General features: G+C 52.4%; 7 protein-coding genes across 7 annotated transcripts; 2 read left to right on the top strand and 5 right to left on the bottom strand.

Annotated features, from left to right (window-relative positions):
- Nucleotides 1-270: 270 nt before the first annotated feature.
- On the bottom strand, nucleotides 271-5020 carry B0T23DRAFT_146058 (uncharacterized protein). Its single transcript, XM_062832443.1, has 9 exons — nucleotides 3810-5020; nucleotides 3717-3756; nucleotides 3239-3662; nucleotides 3008-3183; nucleotides 2788-2936; nucleotides 2130-2718; nucleotides 1651-2067; nucleotides 1056-1574; nucleotides 271-987 (listed from the first exon to the last, which is right to left on the bottom strand). The coding sequence occupies exons 1-9, from the start codon at nucleotides 4880-4882 to the stop codon at nucleotides 427-429; spliced, it is 3948 nt and encodes a 1315-aa protein (XP_062693060.1). The 5' UTR covers nucleotides 4883-5020; the 3' UTR covers nucleotides 271-426.
- Nucleotides 5021-5890: 870 nt separating this feature from the next.
- On the top strand, nucleotides 5891-6067 carry B0T23DRAFT_316245 (uncharacterized protein; the record flags this gene model as incomplete). The annotated part of the gene is made up of 1 exon (XM_062834921.1): nucleotides 5891-6067. The coding sequence occupies one exon, from the start codon at nucleotides 5891-5893 to the stop codon at nucleotides 6065-6067; it is 177 nt and encodes a 58-aa protein (XP_062693059.1).
- A 1042-nt stretch (nucleotides 6068-7109) lies between these two features.
- B0T23DRAFT_380069 (S-adenosyl-L-methionine-dependent methyltransferase) lies at nucleotides 7110-8881 on the bottom strand. Its single transcript, XM_062837188.1, has 3 exons — nucleotides 8141-8881; nucleotides 7876-8080; nucleotides 7110-7796 (listed from the first exon to the last, which is right to left on the bottom strand). Exons 1-3 carry the CDS (start codon nucleotides 8688-8690, stop codon nucleotides 7334-7336), a joined length of 1218 nt encoding a protein of 405 aa, XP_062693058.1. The 5' UTR covers nucleotides 8691-8881; the 3' UTR covers nucleotides 7110-7333.
- Nucleotides 8882-9213: 332 nt separating this feature from the next.
- B0T23DRAFT_380067 (uncharacterized protein) lies at nucleotides 9214-9878 on the bottom strand. The gene has a single exon (XM_062837187.1). It carries the CDS (start codon nucleotides 9729-9731, stop codon nucleotides 9498-9500), a length of 234 nt encoding a protein of 77 aa, XP_062693057.1. The 5' UTR covers nucleotides 9732-9878; the 3' UTR covers nucleotides 9214-9497.
- A 1056-nt stretch (nucleotides 9879-10934) lies between these two features.
- Nucleotides 10935-12443, top strand: B0T23DRAFT_316978 (FAD dependent oxidoreductase; the record flags this gene model as incomplete). Its single annotated transcript, XM_062834967.1, has 1 exon — nucleotides 10935-12443. One exon carries the CDS (start codon nucleotides 10935-10937, stop codon nucleotides 12441-12443), a length of 1509 nt encoding a protein of 502 aa, XP_062693056.1.
- Nucleotides 12444-12738: 295 nt separating this feature from the next.
- B0T23DRAFT_380063 (homogentisate 1,2-dioxygenase) lies at nucleotides 12739-14713 on the bottom strand. The gene is made up of 2 exons (XM_062837186.1): nucleotides 14433-14713; nucleotides 12739-14374 (listed from the first exon to the last, which is right to left on the bottom strand). Exons 1-2 carry the CDS (start codon nucleotides 14498-14500, stop codon nucleotides 13039-13041), a joined length of 1404 nt encoding a protein of 467 aa, XP_062693055.1. The 5' UTR covers nucleotides 14501-14713; the 3' UTR covers nucleotides 12739-13038.
- A 1211-nt stretch (nucleotides 14714-15924) lies between these two features.
- On the bottom strand, nucleotides 15925-16875 carry B0T23DRAFT_145878 (uncharacterized protein). The gene is made up of 3 exons (XM_062832442.1): nucleotides 16510-16875; nucleotides 16228-16411; nucleotides 15925-16141 (listed from the first exon to the last, which is right to left on the bottom strand). The coding sequence occupies exons 1-3, from the start codon at nucleotides 16698-16700 to the stop codon at nucleotides 15974-15976; spliced, it is 543 nt and encodes a 180-aa protein (XP_062693054.1). The 5' UTR covers nucleotides 16701-16875; the 3' UTR covers nucleotides 15925-15973.
- Nucleotides 16876-17431: the final 556 nt, after the last annotated feature.

The following is a 17431-nucleotide window of genomic DNA, read 5'->3' as shown; positions in this document are numbered from 1 at the left end:
AGGGGAGGAATAGTACATGTATGGGGAATGGGGATAATGGGTAGATGTAAGAAGTGGAGGATTCGAAGACATATCGGAGGTGTCTTGGGGCTTTAGGTGGTTGGCAAAAGTCCATGGGGACTGGAGGGACTGGATGAATTGACCGCTCTTTTGGGGGCCCGAAATTCCAGCTTCTTGATGCGTGCAAGACGCAGTATGATGTGCGATGTGACTGATGAGACAGACCTCCCTGAACCGCTACAACTTGTCTGACTCTTGAACCTTACACTCAACCAACTAACCCTCTTCGAATCGGTGCCTATGCGCCATCCACTGCAACAGACCCCAAGTCAAAGGTCCGAAAGTGCAACCAAGCGTACCTATCTCCAGCAGCGCCCGCCGAAGTGGTCATAGTTTACAACTCCCTTGATAATCACTCCGCCCCATTCAATACGGCAAGCCCCATTTCTCTCCCCGTTGGCCTGGCCCAGTCACCTCTCCCCTTGCATACCTTGTGTAGGCGCCTGAATAATCCCCATTCTCGTAGAAAGTATGTGACCTTCGCCTCAGATTCTCAGACCTTCTCGGCATCACATACTCTATCTCCGGTTCTCCATAATCTATTTCTTCTGGACCGCCCCCCAAGGCCATCTGACCTGGCTTATCAATCCACAACTTCTCTGTACCAGGCCTCAGTGAAGGAAGCTTGCCCTGGAAGCCGGATCCTGGCAAAGACGACATGCCACTTCCACTAATCCTGGATACCCAACGGAAGACTGCTCCAAGATCGCCGGTGAAAAGGAAGCCGAGGAAGAGAACGGCGGCAGTGACAGGAATGGCAACGGCCCAGTAAGCCCACTGCCCTACTTCCATGTCGCGGATGTCACTGGTGTTCATGCCGAAGATGCTTGAGACGGCCGAGAGAGGCAGAAAGATGATGGTGACTACCGTGAAGGCATATATGAGACGTTCTTGGCGGTCCTTTTTGATGTCCACTTTGTTACGATTCTGGAAGAGAGCTTGTCAGTGCTTGGGCTGAGTACATCACTTATAAGCGACAAGGAAAGAAACCATACCATAACCCTCAGCTGTTTAGAGTGAAGCTCGTACTCCTCAAACTCCCGCTCGCGCTGGTCAAGTTGAAGGATACACTCGTTGAGGAATAGTTGACGGAAGCCACCTGGATCTCGTGCAGAGAGCTGCTTCGATTCCACTGCCATCGAGCCGGTAACCTCTTCGTCGTAGAAAGGTGGAGGCTCGTAGTACTGTCCTTGTCCCTGTTGCCCATAGCCGTGCGCCGACCTCACTTGTGGTTGTTCGTAATGATTGTACTGCCTATGCATATGTGGGACCGACTGAGCCCCTCTCGGTGCTCCTGAGTAGTATACCGGGTATGATGGGCCTTGTATGGGTGCCGCCCGCGAACGTGCCGCTGCTGGCATTCTGTAGGCAGACTGTTGGCTGTATCGTTCCAAACGCTCGAAGATGTCGCGTTGCGACCTGACAGTCTTCTGTACTACCAATAGTTCTTGGTCAAGAAGGTCGAGGCGCTGTTCGTGTGATCGGTCAGACTGCTTGCCGGTGATGTCTGATTCCTGGGTATTGAAGTGGTCTGAGTTAGCCACTACTGCAAGCCAGTACACCACCGGATGTTCTGCTTTTGGCACTTACAATGGCACTCAAATACGCCGAATATGTCTGGCTGATATTCGGCAGACCGGGGGTAACGTCTGTGAGAAGCTTCCTGCTTATTAAGGAGACTAGCTCTTGGGGAAGAACGACGGAATTCTCCAGCAGAGGCTTCTTAGCCATGTCTTTGACAATGGCGTTGAGTCCTTGGCTGATAAGAGGTTTTGCATGGAGATCCAGGAAGGTGGATGCTCTCTCCGGATCCGTTGACATGTAAGAAAGGCCCAGAAGAAGATGGAGCCAGCCATCAATTAGTTGGTCAGGCACACGGATTTGAACACGATCCGAATGTTGCGCATGCATGAACGTTTCCGTAAAGTAGAGTATCATGACGGCAAGCTCTTTGAGCACAGCTCGTAGCTGGTATCGATCGTCGGCCACGCCCTCGTCATCGTGCTGCTACGATTACCATCAGTATATTGCTTCTAAAACGGCAGGCGCCATTTCAGCTTGAAACACACCTTAACTTGGTCCTTCACGGCACCCCAAAACTTGGCCGCCATTGAGGTTTCAGTTGTGCCGGGAAAAAAGAATTTGAAAATCATGTCGGTCAAGTTGAATATGTCGGCTCGTATCTCGTAGTCCTGCGGGTTGGATGAGCGTATTCTCCTTTCAGGGTGGACGATCTCTAGCTCCTCCTGTTTAAGCATATGATAAATTGAGAGTCGGCTGGCGCTTGGGCAGCGTTTATATGCCCGTTGGTCGCTGACGCTTGTCTCGTGCAACAGGATTGTTTCTATCTCGTGGAGGCGCTCTTCGAGTTTGGCTTCGTCAATCGTATCGTTTTGGGCCATCGAAACGTCGTCGAGGCACGTGAAAAGTGCAAAAGAGGAACTCGGGGGTGGCTGCGAGATTTTTGGAGACCCGGACGTTGTTGTCTTTGTAGGAGGCCGTACGTATTTCGCTCTCCGTGCCTTCTCATCCTGGGTTTCTTGCTTGGCGTTGGTCCCCTCGCTATCTTTGGGCTCTTCTGCTGTGGTCCCTTCGGTCTGCTTGGCTTGGGACTGAATTGGCACGAGTCGCCCTGGTGTGGGAAGCTTAGGTGTTGGTCTGTGATTGCTCAGTCAGTGACAGTTCTTTTTTCGTCGGTAATAATAGCGAGTAAGTAGATGAACGCACCCAAGCTCGAGGTCAAATGAGATCGTGTGTGAGTGTTTCTGACTTGCTGATGTCCAGATCTTGGGCCAATCCTCCGGGCAGATCACACGCTTGTTACGGTAGAAGCTCAGAGGTAGATGCCAGAACTCCCAGAAATGGGAAATGAAGTCCTTGAAGCAAGTCCAATAGTCAGCGACCAGGAAACAAAGATGGGTTTGTTTTGTACAATCGCCACACTCACAAACCATGTTTGGCAATCCTTTACCGGCAAAGTCCACATAACATTACCCCCGAACCGGACCCAGAACTTTTGCTGGGATTGCTGCTCAGAGAGATTACTCAGAGACTTGACTGACTTCGTAATCGAGTTGCCGCATAGAATATCTTCGGACATTCTGCCGTACGTGATCACAAATGCTAGAGAGCGCATGTCAATAAGAGCCGTTTAGGCAGCACCATACCCGATACATACAGTTGTTGATGATGATGCACCAAAGCTGCGAAATGTGAAAACAGAGGCCTGGGCCGGCCTGAGCAACTTGTCGCACTGCTTGTTGCATGTCGCGTTCTTTGGCAGTCCGAGAAAATTGTGCCTGTAACAAGGTCTGGATCGGAAACGCTGATGAGTTTCCGGCGCCCGAGAGAAGGCCACAGTATGGCTCGAGGCTGAAGTATGGCAGACAAATCCAGGTCACACTCCTGGTAGTTCGACTTTGCCCTCCGACACCACTGTCGTGAGGTAAGACATAGTCGAGACAGCCCGGTTCCATGTGCTGTACCGGCTTCCCTGTTGAAGTCTGAATAAACTTGACGGACGACTGTTTGAGACGGAAGAGGATATCATTGACAGCCTTCCTTTCGATGCCCGTCAGGACGGAGAGGCGCGCGATCTGGGTCTGATCCTTCTGTTAGCCGAAAGTTGCGTGACTTCTCATCCAGCAAGTGCTTACAGAAAGGTCTTCCAGGGACATTGATGGTCGGGTAAGATGCCTATCCGCAATGGTTAGCCCACTTCGCTAGATATTAGGGAGCAGATACCTTACATCCAACGATACAGTGGCTGAAGGTGCCGTAGCTGGGCTGGGTTTGCTGCTATCAGCAAGTCTGCTGAGTGGTGGCCTTCGGCAGCTGTGTATCCTTTGCCAGTATAGGACGAGGCAAGAATGTGGGCGATTTCGGAACTCTGATCGTCTTTTGGCGATGGTTGGCTCGGCGTCGCATCCGGGTCCTCGCTCTGCTCCCCGTCTGCTGAACCCCCAACCGATGCCGTCCTTGCTGCCCGGAATGAAGCAGCGAAGGAGTAGGCAGACGACCCAGACTCTTCGGTTACTAGAGCTGGCGTAGCCCTGAATCTTGAAGACCCGTAGCTTCTGACAGTAGAGGCTCCTCGCGTAGACCTGTAGGTACTCTCCACAGTAGAGTTGGATCGTAACTCGTCGCTTCGATCCCCATCCGAGTCGTCGTCTTCTGCGCCAGGAGACAAGGCCTCTGCAGGAGGAGCATGTGACTGTTGCGGTGGGGAGTACTCCGCGACATGATGGAGGATGTCGTCGTCGCTGTCCTGCTCGAACTTGACGGTCTTGTGTCGACGCTTGTTTTTGGGTCTACTTGGAGAAGACGCAGGTGTCGGGGATGCTGAGCGTCTGATGTTTCTTCTCACGGGCTGATGAATGGGCCGAGAGAGGGTGTCTCCCAGTCCGTAATAGCCGCCTGGTGGCGTTACCCAAGTGTCATAGGGAGCAACTAGAGGTACGGGTGGTCTCTGCTGGCCTGGCTGGATGTACTCGTTATACGGCTCGAAATGGCCTTGATGGGCTGCGCGCGTTGCTCCGGTAGGGACAGATGGTGGAGGATAAGCGACTGGAGGCTGATGAATGGGATAGTACGGGACCGAATAGGGCATCATGTAAGGGTTGTATCCGGATGATTGGGGGTATGCTGGCTGAGGTGCTTCCCGGGGCCATGATGGCGCCCGTGCTGGTTGGCATGAATCATCGAAGGTTTGTTGTTGTTGGTGATGCGGCTGCTCTGGAAAGGTGTGACTGCGGCGGGGAGGTAAGGACCATGTCGGTGGATCTTCATCGCGAGGACCTGGAGCTGGTGGAGGTTGCGACATGTTGGTGCGGCAGCATGCAGAACAATGGCATTGTGCTGCAGCGAGCCCTTCCCTCGGGGTGTGAAGACCGTTGAACGCACCGAGGGTCGCGCAGATGTCGAATATCGAAGATGGGCCGGTGTTGACATTTCAAATTTGAGTGAGCTGAACATTGTGTGACCCAAAATCCTCATCCATCGATCCCATGCAACAGCTAGTGCTGCGCCAAGCAAAGGATGCAGCTGACAGCATCCGCGATCCCAGCCAATGGGTTGCACTTCCTCCAATTGTTCAATTGATGTGCTTCCCCAACCACCCGGGAACCCATGCTCGAATTGAAGAGCTGAGCATTCGGAGGTTTAATCATCGATTCTGGATGAAGTTTGACGTGTTGGTTGCGCAGTCGAGGTAGACTTCACCAGTGGAAAGCACCCAGCAGATTGTGCCCTGTCGGCGGTTTCGCGCGAGAGTTGCGCCAAGAAAATGGCTCGATCAGGTTTGTACAAGAAATGGGAAGATCCAAATCAATACTCCGAGAATGCTGACCCAGTTTACGTCCCAAACGTATTTTCAATATCGAATTAACGGTTGAATGATTTTCGAGCCTCATCCAAAGAGATTGGTGAGCCTTTTTCTAAAACAAAATCGAGTTGTGAGGTGCTTCTTCTTGAGTGTCTCCGGCAATTGCAACGATCATGGCAAATTTCTGTCCCTACCATACTTTGGCGACAGGCGCCCCGCGCAACACCATGCCCTGCGCAACGACGGATCACCATCTGCTGGATGACCATATCGCGTAGCCAAAGTAGCCGAGTATGCTTCATTATCACCATGAAAAGACTTGTCATTCCCATGTATTCTTGTGCACTTCACGAGGGTACTTGTAACCTCGTATCTGTCCGGTTTAAATAGTACCGCGTATCCCTCAGAGGACAGAATGACGGCACTGAAAGGAGTACAGAAGGAAACAAACTGATCCGCTTGAATTATCAGAGCAAAGTGTGGAGCATTAGGTAAGGACAATGCAGAATGGGGTGGATTGCTGAAACTGCTCTGTTCGTCAATGGTGTGGGAAGTCGCGACGGAGGCTCAGGTGGAAGAGGGGACCTGGTGCAAGCCATACAACCGATGGAAGACGCGAATGAGATGAAGGATGGCAAGAATCGATACGCAGTTCTTGAGTTAGCGATGACAGAAAATTTGTGAAACATGGAATATATGGACGTTTGCTTGGTGGAGGTTGTATCGTTGATCGCAAGTCGCGACAATGGCCATTGTTTGACTCGATGTCAGTGTGTTGAAGACAGCGAGGCGTTGCAAAGCTAAACACCAAATTCAAAGAAGGAACCCTCGGAGTTGCAGTGCGAGATTGAGCCAGATTACTTCATTCTGGGAAATCACGGGAGACGGGAAGGGAGAAACCTCCGGTCGGGAAGGCACCAACCAACGGGAAGGAACGATGGGAGACGACGAAGCAGTCAACACCATGGCAGCAATACAGGCAGGGAAGTCACGGCCAAGCACCATCAGCAGCCTCACTCAAACCGACGGCAAGAAACCACCAAGCTTCCCGCTCAACCATGCCTCTCCCATCAGTCCACGATCTTCACCTCCCAGCCCAATACAAGCTTCCTCCACCAGCTCACCATCACCGTCTCAGCCAAACACCAACTCGCCAAGCCTTCATCCTCAACCATCACCGGCACGAGCACCGGCTCCCATACCCACGCCCGCGCTCGCCCCTAACCCTCCCCACCTCTGTCTCCTCGCCCTCCTCCTCCTCCTCTTCCTCTTCCTCCTCCTCCCCAACCCCTTGAATCACGGTATATGTATTAGGTCTTTGTGCACATAATACAACAACAAAACCAACTGCGCGGTTGGCTCAGTCGGTAGAGCGTTAGCCCGTTCACAAGTGATCGTACCGAGGGCCCTATATACTCGCTACAAGTGTAGTATGGGAGTGGCGCAAGGGGGGGTCACGAACGATAGGCTAGAGGTCACAGGTTCGAGTCCTGTACCGCGTATTCCTCATTTTTTTGCTGGCTTTTCTTCATGTTTTCTTCGTATTCTTCTTTTTGGTTGTTCCCGCGATCCAGGCCGAGGACAAGAGGTCGCTGGGCAGGTGGGAGCGAGGCTCGACAGCTACTTTGGAGATTGTTGGGATTATTAGTCTAGAGTTGATGAAGAGCGGGCTTGTTTGGAGTCTTGTGGGGCTGTTGATTCTGTGATTGAAATGTTCTGCAGCTGTGATGATGATAGTTGGGATGATATGCGCAAAGTTGCACATGGAGCGGTCGGTAACTTGCTCGTAGGCAAAGGAGTGAACACATTACGATGTGAATAGTAGGCACCATCAGCATTAAGGCTCCATGTGTATCCTGAATCAAAGCGTAGTTTTCATTTGTGCAGTTTCATCAACCATCTCGTGCAATGCATATCTGTGCCGAACTCCCCCGAGCGACATCCCGACATCTAACCGCCCAATGGTTTCCTCCCATATACAGTAATAAAAGGAAAATACGTATGAATACTCCCATCCATAACAGCCTTCCTCACTTCGACCAGGAACGACTCGATCTCCGTCGGCGTCAACCCTGCAGCCTGAAACGGCCTGCTGCACAGTCCCGTCATGCCATCCATGATCGACGTCCGCCAGAACAGACCGCAAAGTCGGAGATTGTGATCCGCCGGCCAGAGCCCGAGGGGCAACTTCTTCGTAATCTCGGTAACATTCTCAAAGCCGGCCTCGCGCAACTCCTGAGAAGTCTTTTGGATGGCGCTTATGTCGGCGCCCATGGCTTGGAGGCCGGCTCCAAGGAGCTTGAGGGCGTCGCGGACGGCATATGGAGTATCTGGTATGAGGGTGTGATCGTCGCAACGTGGATTACTGACATCGATCTCTTGGATTTCAAAGTAGCCGCCTGGCTTGAGGTGTCTAAGGTTGACTTGGTTAGATGATCGCCAGTTGCACGAGATCGAGAGATGGAAGAAGGGAGAGAATGAGCGAGACTTACCGCATTACACGTTGCATAAGTGATTTCCTGTCTTTGAGGGTGTGTAGTGCAAAGCGCAGATGGATGTAATCGTACTTGTTCACCGGGTCCACCCACTCGTCTTCAAAGTCGTCGACGTAGAAGCGCACGTTTTCCGGAACAAAGCTGGGCTGGATGGGTGATAGATCAACTCCCGTGATGACTGCGTCCGGATAGCTTTCAGCCACTGTCGGTTTGGTGTTAGCAAGCGAATTTCGAATGCCTGGGTAAATTGCCAATTACTTACATTGCATAGGCCATATTCCGGTACCAGTACCCAAGTCAAGGACCTGTCCACCCTTTTCCAATGCCTCCTCAACAGGAGCAAAGAAGTATCGACCGTGACAGAGCATAACTGACATGGTATGCTTGATTTCCTCACGAGATTGCTCCGTCTCATCGTTGGGGTAGGCGTATTTACCCGCATGGTAAGCATGATATCTCAAGCCACACTCATACACATGGCCACGGATCGAGTCGGCAATGGAGCTCGAATAATCTACCCCATCCGGGTCGTCAAACTCAAGTAGAGAATCGCCATTTCCAAAGTGTTGGGGAGTAGTTTCAGACAGAGATTTCGGGAAACAGGGTCCGGCCTGTGCTTTGGAGCTCCCCAGTCCAGCGGCTGTCCAAAAGTCGTGTTCTGGTGTTGAGCTTGGCGTAATGTATTGTGAAGCTGCCGGAGCGGAGCCAGAGGAGAGATGTGCTGAAGAACTTGAATCCTCCTTCCTGGAGTCCATGGTTGCGGCAAGTGGGGGGAAAGCTTGGTGGTTGAACGATGAGGAGGAAGGGGTCATTGGCGTCAATGAACGAGAGGGAACCCGTCTGACTTAAGTATGTTGAATCATCCATGTAGAGCCAACCTTGAACCCCAACCTAACGATGCGTGGAGACTCGCACATCGTCGGCTCAAGCATGGTACGATGTGTTTTGGGATGCAAAATACTACACGATTTTGGTAAAGTGAGCGAGGGGACAGAATATCGCAATGCCAAATTTGGTGACTACCCTGTAGTTGCATGGCTTCTTGATTGGGCAATTTTCACTAGTGTCCGCTCCAGACCACACCTCGGGGTCGGGAGCCAGGGACAACTAAGCGACTGCAGGTACTGTGTAGTGTACAGTGTAGCATCATGAACATGACTGAAGCTGGCTACGACATCGGAAGGTGTCCCGACGTAGCGTTTGAGTTTCGAGAGGTTACACCGGCTAATTGGGCCGGAGGACGATGCCTTGGACCCCGGGAAAATGGAATGGCACATTAGCAAATTGAAAGTGACGGACACTTGCCTTCTTTCACGTGTTTTGATGTGCTTCTTTTTTCTTTTTTTCTTTTCTTTTTTTTTTTTTTTTTTTTTTTTTGTTTTCTTCCCTGAGAGGAAGGCAGAGTAGAGGAGGACCTGGTTGAAGAGCAAGGCAAGCCGGCGGCTTCGCTCATGATTTCCGATTGGAAGGAGATTCTCGGTCGCTGCAACGTGTGTACACTACTGGTAATGAGCAAGTCTACTACTGAAGCAATCGGATTGGACCTCGAGAAGGTTGAACAAAGATGATGTTATGATGGCCATGGTGGTGGTTCTGGGAACATGGAGATGGGATGTTGGTCAGAGGAATGGAGACGAGGTGATCCCAATGGACTGCATGGTGGTGAGACAGATAACGGCCAAAGCGATCGACGACCAGAAGAGGAAGGTGGGTTGAGTGAATTGGACTAGGTGGAGAAATGGAATTGCGTACCATAGTAGATGTACAGTAGAAACCCCTGGAAGTGCAACCCCCTGGAAGTGCAAACACCCCACAAAGTGCAAGTTTTTGGACGGCCGGAATTGTTTTCCCATATAAAAACTGTAAACTGCAAAGTGCAAAGGATTTGGCTAGGATTTGTAGTTACAGGGGTCCAACTTTGGTGGGAGAGAACACTTATACCCGGTTACCGAGGCTCCAAGGTCCCACTTTTTAGTGTAGCCAAGCGTCTTCAAGTGGCCGGAGGGGGCTTCATGGTCTGTGCACCAGATCCCCCAACTACAAACACCCAGAAAGTGCAAATCTTTTTGCCCGCCCGGATGAGTTGCAGATTCAGGGGTTTCTACTGTACAAATAGTCAGTGTTTGGAAAGAGGATTTATAGATTGGGAAACCTAGTCTATTCCCGCTGTGAAGCCGAGGCACCTTCCCGACAGCGTGGACTGGAGCTCTATGGGTGGATTGGACACCCCTGGAGCTGTGAATTTCAGTGGGGCTTTCACCGAACGAGCGCTGGAGCTCGATGCCCGTCAGGCCACCCCCAGTCGGAGGAGGGTCTGGCCTTCCATTCCTCCTTTTCCTCTTTTCATATTCAGGTCCCTTCGTATCTGCCCTGGTTGGTCCGTGGGCTCCCATCACATGCCGGTCGCCCCGTCCCGACTCCGAACCATCAGATCGTTTTCTTTGACATCAAAATGATCAGTCATTTCCTGATCTCGCTCAAAGGTTCGTCGTTTCAGTTCTCAACACGGTCAACCCTGCAATGAGTACGCTTCGCTATCTCAAGTCTGTCTCTAGGGAATCCGGCTTCTGCGCGATGAGATTCGGGGTACGCATACCGCTAACTTCAAGCTCCAAGTCTGGGGAGGCAAGCTAGGTACCTAATTTCATCTTCTACACTATTTGTATGATCTTCCATTGAAGGGGGCAATCCTCAGAGATCTCGATGTTGACATGACTAGTGTACCTGTTCGTACCAGCAATGATCGACGGGAAAGGCGCGGACTAGGTGGAGTGTGGGTTGACGGGAAGGCCCAAAGACCCCATCGTTCGGTGGAGATAGCAAGCGCTGCGGGATGAACTCCGTGGGGTTGATAGGCCTATCTTAGGGGTCGGTGTTCAGCTAGATACGTCAGCTGTCTCACATGAACAGGATGGAGTCTCCCTTCAGCTTGGAAGAGCGAGAAGTGTAGTACGAAACTGATGACTTGCAGCATAAGACCGCCCAAGTCTAGACTACAGTTCAAAACCTCCAATCCCCCAGTGTCTGTTGTTTGCTGCCAAAGAAATCATTAAACAATGGACGAACGCGCCAAGATCCGAGTTACTCTTCCTCGAGAAAACCCAACCCCGAGCTACTGGCAAGACCCTCCGGACGATATTGCCGACCAGCGCACCACCAAGGACCTTCCAAGCCATGTCGACATCGTCATCATCGGGAGCGGCATCACCGGCGCCGCGATAGCATGGAATCTCCTAAAGGATGTCCGCCCCGGGGAAAAGGGGTCCAGAAACATTGTCATGCTTGAGGCCCGCCAGGCCTGCTCTGGCGCAACCGGTCGTAACGGTGGACACACCAAAGCCGCCTCCTACCGCTCCTTTCTCGAGCACGCCTCTCTCCTCGGCACTCCAGCCGCGGTCCAGATTGCCCGCCTGGAGTACGATAACATCCAAGCCATCCACGCCTTTGCCAAAGAGCACAACATTCCTTGCGACTCCAACCCCTGCCACACGATTGACATCATCTACGACCAAGCCCAATGGACCGCCGCCCACGAAGCCGTCACTGCTATGAAGGCCGCGTTCCCCGAGGGAGACCCAGTAGCAGAGTACACCTTCCACTCCCCGGCCGAAGTTCAGTCCAAATTTCATTGCGCCCTTGACGCCGGCACAATAGCCGGCGAGCCACAAACCCTCTACGGTGGCGTCTCCTACCCAGCCGGGAGCATTTCCTCCTACGCCTTCACCGCTGGCCTCCTCAAGCTCTGTCTATCCCGTGGCCTGAACCTACAAACCAACACCCCCGCCACCTCCTTAATGAAAAACCGCGACGAACGCACCTGGACCGTACGAACCCCTCGTGGAAACATCTGGACTAAGGACATCATCCTCGCCACGAACGGGTACACGGCCGCCATTGCGCCTACCTTCCAAGGTGTGATAGTCCCCCTGCGCGGACAGGTCACGGCGCAAAGACCGGGTAGCAACCTATCCGAGAAAGGATGTCTACCGACCACCTACAGCTTCATCTACGATAAGGGGTACGAGTACATGATTCCACGACCAAAGGGAAGTCGAAACGAAGGGGACTTGGTTATTGGTGGTGGGCTAGTGAGGGCCAAGGAAGAAGGGCTGGGGGAGTACGGAACTACGGATGATACGACTGTTAACGAGGAAATCAGCACTTACCTCCAGAACACTTTGACGAGGTACTTTGGTGGTGGTGGTGATGGTGGTGGTGGTGATCGAAATGGGAAAGGAGACGATCACCCAGATGGAAGAATCAAAAAGGAGTGGACGGGAATCATGGGGTATTCTCCCGATGGATTTCCAATGGTCGGAGCAGTGCCGGGAGAGAACGGGTTTTGGATGAGTTGTAGTTTTCAGGGCCATGGGATGGTGTTGTGCTGGATGTGCGCGAAGGCATTGGTGGAGATGATGGAGGGGAGGGACAATGAAAAGTTGAGGCGGTGGTTTCCGGAGGCGTTCAAGGTTGGGTTCGAGAGGATGAGGAAGAGGTTTCAGGGAAGGCTGCATACGAGTGTTGCGGTGGCACCGGGGCCGGCGGTGGGGGGAGAGTCTGAGTAAATGGCATGAGATGGGTTGACCGATATGAAGTTTTGAATGATATGACCATGGCAAGCCGCAAAGTTAACTGCTATTTTACATACCTAATGTATAATTATCACCCTTTCGGAAGTTTTTTTTTTTTTTCAAAATACCGTTTGCTGGTCGCTGTTCACTTGCACGCGGGCGTGGGAAGCAGCTGCTCGAGGCCCCTCAGAGCAATCTTCGGTTTCCAAAAAATGCTTGTGCCCAATCTCTAGCTTGATTACCCTGCACTTTTTCGCCGCCAACTACCAATGGCGTCAAGTGAGCAAAATCCAAACGCTCAACCGCGGCTCGATAACCCCACAGCAATGCAGGATCCGAAGACGGCAATCATGTTGTATTCTCGATGCGATGGCATGATGATAAAGTGTTCACCTAACGACTACGTCTTGTATGGTCTTCCCACTCCCTTTTAAGCGATGTCTCCCTCTGCTCATTGGTATACTTCTTCTTCCTACAATAGCCCGGGCACTCATATCCCCTTTTACTTCTATACCTAGAGGTAACCAAGATAACCCTCAAACAAGACATTCGTCTCCTCTTCTCCCTCCATTTCCGCTTCTTGCTCTCTTTACAGTAAATGCCCCTGTCCGTTCTCGCCCTTCGGCATGCCCTTCCAATGCACCTTAACCCCACCCCAACTATGCTCATTATAATCCTCCTGCACCTTGTGACAAGTCTCGAGTCCCCAATCCGTCACGCCAACCATCAGACAACTCTCAAACATAAACGCACAACTCCCGTCCCCGACCTTCTGCGGCTTCAGTTCAGCGTTCCTCGCCCCCTCATAACTCGCCGCATCGGGGCCATGTCCGCTCATAACATTATGCAAACTCGCGCCCCCCGGAACGAAACCGCCCTTTCCTCCCTTCTTGGCATCGTATGCTCCAGTGATCAGTCCCATGAACTCGCTCATCGTGTTGCGGTGGTACCAAGGTGGGCGGAACGTGTCTTCCCCGACAAGCCAGCGAGGAGGAAAGATGACAAAGTCGGCGATGGCGGTTCCCGCATGGTCTGAAGGGGCGGAGAGGACGGTGAAGATGGATGGATCCGGATGGTCAAAGCTGATGGAGCCGATGGTGTTGAATCTACCGAGATCGTATTTGTAGGGGTAGTAGTTGCCGTGCCACGCCACAACATCAAAGGGGGTGTGCGGCTGCTTGGTCTCAAAAAGGGTGTTGTTGAACTTGGCTGTGATGGTGTAGCTGTTGGGCCCGTCGAGCGCGATCGAACCGTGGTCTTCGCTGAAGCAGGCAACGGGAGCTTGGAAGTCACGCACGTTGGCGAGGCCGTTGCTGCCGATGGGGCCGAGCTCGGGGAGCTGGAAGTGCCCTTGGTAAAGCTCGAGTGCGTAACCGCGGACGGGACCGGAGGGAAGGAGGACTTGGTAGCGCACGCCGCGCGGGATGACGGCGATTTCCAGGGGCCTGACCAATAGCCAGCCGAACTCGGTGCGGATGTCGAGCACGCCGTCTTGGGCTACGATGAGAAGGTCGCCGTCGGCTGAGTAGAAGGCTGATTGGGCGGACATGGACTTGCCGGCAGCGTAGATGTACATGCCCAGACCTTGCTTGAGGGTGGGGTCGCCGGCGCCGGCGACGAGACGCAGGCCGGAGACAAAGTCGGTGTCGGATTCATGGTCGAAGGGGTCCCATCGGAGTTGGTTGGGAATGTAGTGCAGTCTGGCTGGCGATTGCTCAAGTACGGGCTCCTGACCATTACGTGGAGTGGCCTGGACGAAGGGCGGGTGCGAGCATGATGGCAGGATGCGGTAGAGCCATGATTGTTTGTTCTCGTGACGGGGAGCTGTGAAGGCGGTTCCGGAAAGCTTCTCGGCGTAAAGGCCGAGAGGAGGCTTCTGGGGCGAGTTGTGGCCGATGGGGAGAGCGCCGGAGACGGCTTCGGACCTGGAAGTCTGGGTAAGTAGAGGTGAGACTTGAAAGTGGAAGAGAAAACGAGACTTACTCTAGGTAGGAATCGAAGCCATTCTGGTAGCGGTACTTTTCCTTGAAGTCAAAGTTGGTGACTGGCATTTTCACGGTTGCTTCTGGTCCAGCTTGAGTGTCCCTCTAGTGTAGGAGAAACTGGAATGTTGAGGTGGAAAATCACGTCAAGGGCAGAGCAAAAGACGGAGGGCTCGAGAGACAAGTTATCTCTCTCCGTAAAGCAACTAACGAAAGCCCAAATAACCCATCCATCTTGTCTGTTGCCGAGGTCACATTGCTACTTTCATTCTTCGTCATTCTTTGGTGTCCTGCTTGTGCCTCGATGCATCGCTCGCCCAGTTCTTAAATTCCGCCCGTCCAAGACCGCGATGCAAGACCGCCAGTAGCCGAAGATATGCGGTCACTAATTGCGCCGCCAGGGTGGGGATCGTAAGCCCGGGAGGAAAGACCTTTCTCCACATAATTCACGTCCCCACTGGTTTCCCGAGCTCCACCATATCTTGCACTAAACTCTGCATCGACCCCGCTTCCCCAGACTCGATTTTGGCTAGCTCTGTCTTTCCGGTTTGTTCCACGTTGGAAACTCTTTTTCTTTTTTTTCTCTTCTGACGACAGATCTGAAGGAAGAATTTTGCGGCGGAGCCTACGACACACTCAACTTATAACTAGGAATGATAAAACGACAACATAGAAGTTTCATCTACCTCAGCAATCCGAATTTCGAGGGCCTGGAGGGGCGGGTTAAGTAACCCCCGGACCGTCGAACGCTCCATGGGAGACAACATGAGGCTTGATTGAAGGGAACAACAAGCTCATCCGGTAGAAAGCCAGGAAAGCCAGAACTCAAAGGTGCAGAAACGCACTCTGTCGGTTGAGTAAGTAGGTATCGCGACAGTCAGAAAGCATGTACCTGGTCGCCGGAGACCTTCGGCAACCATGCATTCCAAATTCAGGTTCTCGGAGCCTATCCGGTACACCCTTCTTCGAATATCGTCTCTGTTCTTCTACCACCCGATCCCTCGGTACAAACCACTTTTGTGGAACGGATGACCCATCCATCAGAGTCGCCATATTTCATCCACTTTGATCACCCCGCAAAAAAGATCTGAATGTTGGTCATGGGGCACGTCTCAAACATGAGATTCAGGTATCATTGGCGCGAGATCTTGGGGATATTGTACATTAACGTCATAGGTGGAAGACTTGAAAGTACATAATGGACAGTAATGCAAGGCACAATGGCATTCAAATTGCTGATCACGATGACACAAAAGCAGTCGATTTAACATGGCTGAAAGTAATGTGCATTGTCAAAAGCATGTCCGACACTACTTGTTGCCCTGTGTCCGCTGCTCATGTTGACCCAGCCAGCTGTTTCCTTACACCAGAAGGGCACCGAAAGAAATTGACGCTGACGACATGGAGGATCAACCCCAGTCTGCCATTAGGGATAATTATATGATACATATTATGATCCTGTCGTTGTCATCGTCACCGATGAACCCAAAGACAGGGATAGCCAGTGCAGACCATGTTGGCCTGGACCAGACTGTGAAGGGCTTAGGCAGCCTCTTCCTCGGCGGCGGCAGCCTTCTTCTTCTTCTTGGAGGAGCCGCCCGCGGGTTTGGGGCCAGCGTTCGTCGACAAGTGTACCAAGAGCGATGTCCATGACTCCTCCTTGTCCCACTCAAAGCCCTTGAGGTATGGTTCGGGTAGCTCATCATCCGGCTATGAGGCACATCAAAGAGTCAGTCAAAGGAATCTCCCTTGCTAACACACGGATCAACAGGTGGTGGTGGTCAAGAAAGTCTTACCCTCTTCTTGAACGACTTGTGGATGGCATCCATGGCGTCCCTGATGGTTACCCCCTTGAGATTTCGTGCCGTTACGTGCAACCCCGTCTTGAAATAGAGGTCAATCTTCTTGACTGGCGGTGTTGTGAGCATCACCTTAAGGTAGTCCTTGTCGTCTATCGACGTAGGCGAGGTGTTGACCTTCCTGTCATTGGACAAACAAGTGTGAGCCATGTATCTCGAGTGTATCGAGGTGTCAGGTCACGGCATAGCCTCTGGGACCGAGTGCTTGGCAGGACTTACCACCCCAACATCTGCGTCTCCTTGGCAATCTGGAGGTCAGTGCCCTGAGCCTCCAGGTCGTTGATGTTCATGACCCCATTGGCACTCGAGCTTGCTCGTCGGTGCTTGTGGATGTGGCTCTCCTTTGGAGGTGATGTGGCTTCGAGACCTTGGACGGCGGAGTCGACCTTGGTGAGTGGTTCGCCCGACATGGTGGTGATGGTTTGGTTGGATCTGGCTACAGATGACTAGTGGTATTCAGGCAGTGTGACAGCTGTATAACGATATAACAGCTGAACGGTGATGAGGATGGATGATTAACAGTGTAGGATTGGATCTCGCAAAGATGGATGCAGATTGGAGAGTGATGTTTGTTGGACAAGGAGGAGAGAAGAGGAGGATGAAAAGTATTGGAATCGAGACGGGAGCTACAAGGTAGATAAAGGGGGGCGGGAACACGACGGAGCACGACAACGGGAGGGGAAGTTCCAATAATGCGGGAGGTGATCAAGGACTGTCCTTCCCTCTCCAGGCAGTTGCGGAAGGCGAGCTGGTTTCAGTGGTTACAAAAGGGCAGAGGACAGGCAAGCAAGCTGCGAGTACATTTTAGGGTAGCCGTCACGGGTGGGATATGAGTGGTGGTTACACTTGTGGAGGTCGTATAAGTGATAGGACTGGATGTACCGATCGGTCCGTAGGTCGGTCTGCGTCATGAGAGAGAGAGGGGGTTTTGCACGCTCAAGCAAGAGGAGCTGAGCGAGTCGAGATTGGCTCGCTGGTGTCTCCGCTGCATTTCGTTCCTGCCTCGCCCAGCGGGGTAGGTAGGTAGAAGATCACCTGGTCGTGGGTGGTGCAGGTGGTGGTGCAGAGCAAGAGCGAGTACGAAGTCTGGAGACGGCCGCTTTTGGACGATCGTGTGATGAATACATTATCATGACATGAT

This window comes from Neurospora hispaniola (assembly GCF_033458365.1).
Source record: "Neurospora hispaniola strain FGSC 10403 chromosome Unknown B0T23scaffold_4, whole genome shotgun sequence".
Lineage (NCBI taxonomy): Eukaryota > Fungi > Ascomycota > Sordariomycetes > Sordariales > Sordariaceae > Neurospora > Neurospora hispaniola.
Note: the sequence above shows the minus strand (reverse complement) of the source record. Positions and strands in the feature narration are given on the sequence as shown.